Source organism: Dendrobium catenatum, unplaced genomic scaffold, assembly GCF_001605985.2.
Source record: "Dendrobium catenatum unplaced genomic scaffold, ASM160598v2 fragScaff_scaffold_1000, whole genome shotgun sequence".
NCBI classification, from domain to species: Eukaryota; Viridiplantae; Streptophyta; class Magnoliopsida; order Asparagales; family Orchidaceae; genus Dendrobium; species Dendrobium catenatum.
Window position 1 is genome coordinate 133,154 of NW_021319462.1, and position 9,395 is coordinate 142,548.

Consider the following 9,395-nt stretch of genomic DNA (forward strand, 5'->3'; position numbering starts at 1 on the left):
ATCTTAAATTTAAATTTTACGTATGTAATATATGTGAATTTATCTTAGTTAACCTAAATATTCTCCAAAAAATCTAGAAAGAGGAAAATTCCAAGCATTCATCATTAATTCTTCAACAACTTAAAAAAATAAAAGTAAAAAATGAAAAAAAAAAAAAACTGCATTTTAAAAAATATATATGTGAGCAAATTTTGCCACTCATGAATGGTAACAATTACTTCCATTAAAGCTTCTTTTGAGACAATTTTCATTCTGCTTTATAAAGCAGTTTTTTAATACATGATTTAAAAAAAAAAAACAAATCTCGTATAGGGGTGTCAAAAATTGACACAACCTGAAATCCGACCTGGAAAAATCCTGGTTTGGGTCAACCTGTTTGTGAAACGAGTCGGGTCTAGGTTTGGATTTTTGACCCGTTTAAAAAAACAGGTCGGGCACCGATGCAGCCCTTGCTTGGCTCGCCCGCTGCGCTGACCTCACCCGCTGCACTGGCCTCACCCGCGTCCGCGTTTGACTCGACCAGCGCTGGCCTCACCGGTAGGCTGCACTCGCGCTGGCCACAAGCCCTCGATGCCTCGCCTGCAGCGCTGGCCTCGACACGACGACGCCTCGCCTGCAGTGCTGGCCTCGACGCCTCGTCTGCTGCACTTGGCTGCTGGCCTCGTATGCAGCGAACATGTTAGGAATGTCAAATAGGTTAGATTTCACGGGTCAGGTAAGATCAATCCAGTAACCCGACAATTCGGGTCCGGGTTGGCAATTCGAACCCGTTTAGCTAAACGGATCAGGTTCGGGTCAATCTGTTTACTATAATAAAACAACGGTGGGTATTATAGTATATTCTCACCCTAATGAAATAAAATATCCAACTTGAGCAATATTCTTTATATCCACTTTTATCAATACATTTTCAATATCTTTATCATATACATCATTCAAAAAATGTTATTTGCCGATCATCTTCTCATACACAGCACACCTCTTAGGTATTATATAAGCTAAATTATTTGGCAATGCGTTGGATGCCGCTGCTCTCCCTGCTTTGCCAGTAATCCCAGCCCTATGCATACTTGTCTTCAAATATATCAAGAAGTGCCAGAGCCTGAAATCAGAAAAAAAAAGGGAAAAAATTTTAGGACGTAAAGCAATAAAAACTTGTAAAAGTACTGAATTAGAAAAAGAAGATCAGGTTCTCCGGTGAATTTCTTTGCAAGAAAACGTTTTGAATATCAGTAAACTGAATGCTTCATTAAAGTTTTCAGTGCTGGATAGCAGATATATACCTCAGGGATGCTAAGCTCTAGCCGAAACTTGGGGCCATCATAATGGTGAAGAAAGGGGCGAAATGAATCCTCCTCCAATGGTTCGCAGAGTTTTCTTGTCACAACCCTCACCTAAATAAAGAGAAAAAAAAAATCATTTACTACAAGAAGGAATATCCTAAAATGCTCAATCTTTTGTATATAATATTGCATATTTGTAGCAGTTAAAACTGCTGCAAGAGATCCATATTAGCGCGGTTTTAATCGCGGCAAAAAATAGTGCTTTAATTAACCTTCCTTAATAGTTGCAAAATAGCTATTGAAAGGCCTATATAGTGGACAGCAACAACGACAGTCTTGCAGTGAATTTGTAACAACTACAAGCTTTTTGAGGAGATTAAGATTTCATTCGGGACAATTTTTGTATTGTTTTATAAAGCTGTCTCAAACAAAGCCTAAAACTACCTCAACAATATAAATTAAATGTTAAGAAACCTATTTTTTTAAATTGTAGTTAACCATAAGGGTTTTCGATATCTTATAGAGAAGAAAAATACGGAAGGAAGTCTATATCATGCTAATGAAATATTAGAATATGTATCACCAACCACCATATGATGAAAGTGGTTGAATTTATTTGGTTGGAAAGAATAAAACCATTACTAATTGTGTTCATTTTGCACCAAATTTTTTCTGTATTTTTCAACAAGATGAAACTTTCTACCATGATTATGACCAAACAAAAAAAAAGGCATACAAATAGCAATCGCCTTCAGTAGAGAAGGAAATATGGCAACATCTCTGTAAAGCCGTAAAACAGCACAATGAATCAAAATAAGAAAAGAACTGTAGAGCTCTTGAATGGTGCAGAATTATTCCTGCAAATTTCAAATTACCTGAGCAGGGAAACGAGATTCCCCAGATTTCTTCTTGTCCTCCCAAGCTAACGGATCTATATTTGTTCCACCAAAACTTGCAGCCTGCAACCAAATTCCAACAGCCATAGCGTAAGAAACAATGAAACTTTGATAGAGAAATAAGAAAATATACTAAGAACAAAACTAAAGCTAATACCTCAAAGATACCATAGAGCTGATGCGTGGAGTAATTGTAGAGGAAGAGAGGCAGGCCAGGTGTTATTGCCCTAACTGAATCCCTGTACCTTGATGGCAAACCTGCCAATAAAATCCATAATTTTATAACAACTAAATAATGTACTGTTTGGAATCAAATTATGGAATACACAATGAAGAACATGGGATATTTGTGTTGAAATCCCAATTCAAAGGCTCCAAAACAACATAAAAATTGGGCCTTTAGCTCATTAGATTGATTAAGGGGAGAGAGGAAAAACATACCAAAGAGCTGTCTCTCTAGGTTTTCCTGCATAGTATCGTTGTTGCAGACAAAGATGTAACCTCCAACCGCTTCGTTCCTTGGCAGCGCCTCGGACGCCGGTAATGTCTTGAATCGCTTGTCCACCCCTCCTCCATTACTGTTGCTATTGATATCCCTGCTATGATTGCTGTTCTTGTTGAGTCCGTTATTACTATTCCCATTCTTTTTCCTCCCAGCAGCACCATTGCTGCTGTTGTTCTTCTTGCCGTTCACATGCTTCCCAAATGACTTATCGAAGTAATAATTCTTCATCAATCCATTTCCGTTGGTAAATCCGAACCTCTTATTTGAGAAACTCCCATCCTTGATCCCGTCCATGGAACTGTATTCGTCGCCGTTGCTTTTGATCCGATTGAGGCTGGAGTTGGTAAAGGCGAGCTTTTGGGCTCCGAGCCCGCTGGGGTTGAACTCCGGCGCGGCGCCGGAAAGGAAGTTCCGGCGTTCATCGAGGGTCTTTCCGGTTTCCGGGAGGAAGTGATCGCTCCATATGCTGTCGCCGATGGAGAGGCTGGAAAAGGCAGCGGTCTCGAGCCGAAGCTGTTCGCTGAAATGCCTGAACGAAGACTGCTCCTTGTGAGTACTGATCTCCATTTCTTTATCTCGGTCTGATGCTGGGTGAGGAAGCGAGAAGAGAGGTACAGGTTTATAGAGTGGAACAGAGGAGAATTTCGAGGAAAGAGAAGGAGAGAGAAAACGCGAACGCGGTTGCATTGAGAGCGAAGAGTGAATACTTTGTGACGAAGAAAAGGGCTTAGCCGTTTAAGGGACTGTCCCGCATGCGAATGAAGGAGATAATAGGTGAGTGGGGGCCACCGGGTTCCAGAAGGTTGGTGGGGTATTATTTCTCGAGATTTGGCCGCCAACGAACTCTAGAAGTTGCGGAAGAGGCAAGACAATGCTATAATTTTCAATGAGTTAAATTAAAAAAAAAAAAAAAAATTTACCTACGTTAGACTATAAATTTATTTATTTACATATTTAATATCTAAAATTATAAATTTATACTATTCATATCTGAAAGCTCTTATTCCTCACATCTCGCATTTCATTATGTTTCTGTGACCGTAGCTTTCATTCATCCCCAGATTCATCTCATTCGTCCTGTTCTCCGGCAATTTTCTGCGTGAGAAAACCTATGATATTTGTGAATGCCCATTTCTCATGCCCTTAATACTCATGCTCCTTCTTCGTTGCTCTATTGGTCCTGTGAGTTTTGAGTTATGCGCTGATATGATTCATACTCTAACTTTTTGTACAACAATGTCAATCTTTATTTGGTAAGAACTAGTTCTTGCTTTAGTCGTTTTTTCCTTGTTAGTTCATAGATAGACGTTGAGTGAAATACTTGTTTGAGAACACCCTCTGTTTTTCTTTCCGTTGAATGACGACTTATGCTTTTTTGTTTACATGATATTTTTTGTTACATGTTAATGTAGTGGATTGATGTTTGATTGGCTTTCATATTTTGATTTGGGTTTCTTTGGTTGCCTTTATTTCACTAAGATGGGTCAATTGGTCAATTGGTCGGTTGGCTTTCATGAGAGCGCCCTCTGTTTTGTGTTGTGCTGGAGTTGTGAGGGAATAAGAAGTTTTGCAACTCTTTCATTGAAGTTGTTTCAGTGTAGTGGAGGATTTCTATAAGTATGTTGCAGTTAAGGTTTTCTATATTTGTAGTGGAGGATTTTTATATTTGTGTGTTACGCAAATCCAAAAAATTATGAAAAAAAAGCTCTATTTGTGTTAAGTGGTTTATGTTGGACAGCTCCCTACCTGGATGATCTATGTTGCAACCATAAGCTGCATATCGTGGGATCATTGGAGGGTCATGGGATCAACAGTAGGAGAAACAACCCGTATTGTTCTTGTTTCTCTAGTCTCTACTCATCTCTATAGATGAATCTTGCTTATATCTGAGTCCGATGATAACTCATTGGATGCATGCACATGAGATTTTAGTTGAAGTCTCTAGTCTCCCATTTGTGTTGAAGTCATTTGGTTTATTTCCTTGTTATTCGAAGTTCTATAGTTGTATTTCTTCATGTATTGCTCTTTACATAATGAGCTCTAGATATTCAACAAGTTCTACAAGCATGCACATGCCACAAATCTTCTTTTGCTAAAACTTGCAATGCGTTATATTTAAAACATATCATAGTGAGAATCACAACCAAAGATTTTATCTTTGCCCTTGCACCAGCACAAAAGATGATTGTAATTTCTTTAGGTGAGTTGATGAAGCCGATCAAAAATCATCAAACATAAGTCATTTATCTGATACCAAGACCATTAGATGAGATGACTTTGGAGAATTTGAAGTCCGTGAAGCATGATTTGTTTCAAATCAAGTTGTTATTAGTTATTTTGGTTGTACTTTAGTTGTTAACTTTCTTGTTCTAATATCACGATTTATAACCATCACTTTAATGTGAACTCTTATGTGAGTTTTTTGAAAATAAATGTTTGTAATCTAATGAGTTGTAAGTGTCATTGTAATTTGAACTCTTATGTGAGCTTTTTGAAAATAGATGTTGTAATATCATGAGTTATAAGAGTCATTGTAATGTGAGCTCTTGCATGTGCTTTTTTAAAATAGTACAAAATGATTTCATTGATCTTTGTGAAGAAACTATTATATAACTTGTCCACTTTGAGAATAAACAATTACATAATTTGTTATCTTCATGAAGAAACTATTACATAACTTGTTCTCTCTATGAAGCAATTAAAAAATTGCTTCTAAAAAATAACTTATCAAAATTCAACCAAATACATATATTCCTCAATGATTTTCATATAGAATTCTTGCAAGTTATTTTATGGTGGCCAAGTAAGCCACCCAGTATTTGTTAATGTGCTTCGGCGGTATATCCGAACTTTTCTTCATAATATGCTATATTTAAAGAGCCACCCAATTTGTTGTATAAAGTTTATTTCTAGCTCAATTAATGCCAAAACTCAAATGCGTATCATCTAACCTCCTAACTTCAAAGATCTAATCATCTCTGCATAATGATGCCCGTACCCTCCAAATGCACCCTCGATGCAAGCATGTTTTTATAACTCTAGACTTATTGCTAGCATTTATATTTATCCCAAAGTTATTAATATTTACGGTGGATCGTAGGAACTACTTGGAGCTTCTAGCATCATTAAAGCAAGCTTCAATTTCTAATATTTTATCATCACTAATTGGTCGCTTAAGCTGGTCACTTCTTAAGCTTTCAAAGTCAATGTTGTTCAAAACAACATTAATAACTCTACCGTTGCTAGGACAATGCTCTAAACCTTCCAAGTTCATATCGGCCTTTGCATCCTCTAGTAACATAATAATAACTTCAACTAGGGGTGTCAACTTTTGACCCGACCTAAAAACCCGACCCGTTTGATAAACGGGTTCGGGTTCGTAGATTTGACCCGTTTGATTAAACGGGTCGGGTCGGGTTGACCCGGCGGGTTGCCGGGTCAACCCGACAACCCGTTTAATTTAAAAAAAATTTAAAATTTCCCGCCCGGCTGCCCGCTGCCCCAGCCCGAGCTGCCCGCTTGCCCAGCGCTGCCGCGTAGCCCGCGCTTTGCCTGCCACGTGCCCACGCTTCGCCAATTCGCCTGCCGCGTGGTTTAGATCCGGGTCGGGTCGGGTTCGACCCGAATTGACACCCCTAACTTCAACCCGTTGACTGTCAGTACATTGTCCTATCATTTGCATCACCTCAGTATCACTTGAAATTGTCTTGTAAACTTTGGAAGAAGTAGGACTACCATTGTTATATAACTTAAACTCATGACTAATTAGTCATGGACAGATCATTCAAACTTCTCTCTAAAGATAAAAAGAAATTAAGCAGAACACTCTTATTTCATCATTTTCTATTTACCAGCTTCATATCTTCTTCTTTCTTTACCTTTAATTTCACTCCAATATACCTCAAATTGAATGTAACCAAATACATTCACCATCATTCACCACAACTACCACTTAAAATAAAAAATCAGCAAACACAAGGGTAGAAGATAAAAATTTTATATATATATATATATATCCCATGGCAAGAAACAAAAGAAGGGCATCACTCAAAACTCACAATAACAATTGAATGACGAAGGAGTAGGAGGGTATTCTCATATAAAATGGGCATTCATAAGCATCAGAGTGCCTTCTCACGTAGGAAATTGACGGAGATTTGGGAAAAGGAGATGAACCTACGAGCGAATGGGAGTTGGCACACGTGTAGATCACAGAGACGGAATGGAGTGCGCGATGCAAAGAAAATAAGAGATTTTGGGTGTGGGCAGTGTAAATTAATAGTTGTAGTTCTTAAATATGTAACTATGTGTGTTAAATGTTGTGTATGTAAATCCCTTGTAAAAATATCCTAAAAAACTTTTGGAATTCTCAAGAGAAACCCTAGTCGCCTCCCCTTTCCCTTGGCTTCCCTTCCTCTTCCTTCAGAATCAGAGGCCAACATCCCTCAGTTCCTTCCATAAAATAACCCTTGCCCCCTAAAACATCCCTTTCAAGTCCATTTGACAAGCATATATCCTTTGGCCTTCATAAAATACCCATCTTTAGAGTCTTAACCAATACCAACTTTTTACCCTTAAACCCTATTTCTCCTTCTCCTTAGCAGGCTCCTGCATCCTCTATACCTAAGGCTTAAATATCCCATTTTATTAACTAGAAGGGAATATTGAACTTTAAAAACCCCATTATTTCATCTTTCCTAGTCTCCTTTGTTTAAGCCTTTCATGATATTGCTCATTTTTTTATGAAGAAACTTAGGATGGAGCTCATGAGTGAAATCTTTTACTTGATGGTTATGTTATTGGCCAGCGGCCTTTCTTTCTCTTAATGATGATTTTTTTTATATTCAAGTTCTCATCCCCTCAGAACTTTGAGATGGTCTAGAGTGGTGGAGCATGATTCTTCTTTGGTAAGCCATCCTTTTTTAAAAAACAGTCATACGATTTTGAACCTATAAAGGATTAATTTGCTTCACTGCCTTTGGATCAAGATACTTAACCTTCCTCTTTCCTACTAGAATCCCTCTAGAATTTCCAAGATTGCTAGCCTTGTTAGTAAGCCCCCAGTTGTTAATAACCTCACTGCTAAGAAAATATGCCTTACTTTTGTAAGAATTTGTGTTCAAATCAACAAATCCTTTGAGCCTCCTAATGAATTCATGGTAGATGTTACAAGCAAATTACGCTGTCTCCTGTTCCAATATGATTGGAAACCTACACCATGTCCTGGATGTAGTTCCCTGGTTCACCCTCAATTTATATGTCCTATTAACCTGTCAAACCCTTCCCCATCACAACCTTCTATGTAGCTTGTTAGAGGGAGAAGTATAGGCCAGAAACCCTGACAACACCCTTCCAACAACACCCTTCCAACCATAAATTGGATAAATTTATGGTTAATCTTGTTGTTATGAACCAAATAATCAATCAAAAAGCCATAAATCCTTCTCCAACCCTCCTTCCCCTCATATGAAGATCCATTCTTCTAAACCTTCATAACCTACTCCAAACCAAAAATAATATGCGTATAATATTGACATGGTTGCTTCAAATAAAGTTCTTCTTTGGTAAGTTATTCATTTTTTTATGAATGCCCACATAATCTTAAGCATATACAGGATGAATTCGCTTCATTGCCTCTCTAGATCAAGATCAATAACCTCCCACATTCCTATTATAATCCCTCTAAAATTTCTAAGATTACTTGACTGGTGGGTCAGCCCCTAGCCCTCAATAACATCACTATTGAGAAAACCCGCCTTACTTTTACAAGAATTTGTGTTCAAATCAACAAATCTTCTAAACTCATTTATGAAGTCAACATAGATGTTCATGGAAAGTTACGCTGTCTATATGGACCTTCGAAAGGACACCGTCATGGCAGAGTGCAGAGGGAGTACGACTGCACTACCCTGAGGGATAGAAATGATTGCATGCCTCCGCTCTATTCGCAAGCAGGCCAATGAGAGAGTAGATTAGATCCTATATATGATCAACCATTGAGGATAGTGAATATCATCAACACACCATGATGGGTGATAATATGCATGACCTGATCAGTGTCACAGGGTTTTCCCCATCCAATACATGAGCTCGAGTGGGGTTTATTTATTATGGAATTCTGTTTTTCACGGGCCTAAGCCTCAGTGGTTAATTACATATCAGGGGGGAGCCCGAGAATACTCTCGATTAAGGATCCAATATTATTCTTCCTAAAAAGGGGGATTGAGACAAAAGGGAGGCTAAGAAGTTCCTACTCAAAGGGAACGAAGGGCTCAAGTGGCTTAGTCAACATGCACAATTCATCTCAGCATCCCGAGGAACTAAGGCGGTTGAGAATAGAAAGAAACTCATACACTCAAAACATACAGAGGAAAAAGATGAAAGTGGCGTCATTCATGTTATGCAGATATGTAGGATTTATAGTCCCCGAAAAAGAGGAACTTACCTACAGTTTAGGCCTACTACGAGACACCTAATGTAGCAGCCTTGAATCATAGATCTAAGGTGGATTTAGTGTTTTATCCAACACTAACACTCGTATCCTAACTAATGCATCTGGGCTGATATCTTGCCTGAAAAGGAATGCCAGCAAACCACCTAAATGTGTAAAATCCATGATGTCCACTCTTTATGAAAGATGGGTATGTAGGTTAAGTATTTTTGGAAATAAGGCCTGGTGGGAAAATTTGTGTCTCACCACGCAGATTTTGA

The 9,395-nt window shown here is 38.3% G+C and overlaps 1 protein-coding gene across 1 annotated transcript; it reads right to left on the reverse strand.

The window, feature by feature from the left end:
* Nucleotides 1-813: 813 nt before the first annotated feature.
* Nucleotides 814-3,418, reverse strand: LOC110108386 (B2 protein). The gene is made up of 5 exons (XM_020839014.2): nucleotides 2,621-3,418; nucleotides 2,337-2,437; nucleotides 2,159-2,242; nucleotides 1,284-1,394; nucleotides 814-1,102 (listed from the first exon to the last, which is right to left on the reverse strand). Exons 1-5 carry the CDS (start codon nucleotides 3,369-3,371, stop codon nucleotides 1,061-1,063), a joined length of 1,089 nt encoding a protein of 362 aa, XP_020694673.1. The 5' UTR covers nucleotides 3,372-3,418; the 3' UTR covers nucleotides 814-1,060.
* Between the last annotated feature and the right edge of the window lie 5,977 nt (nucleotides 3,419-9,395).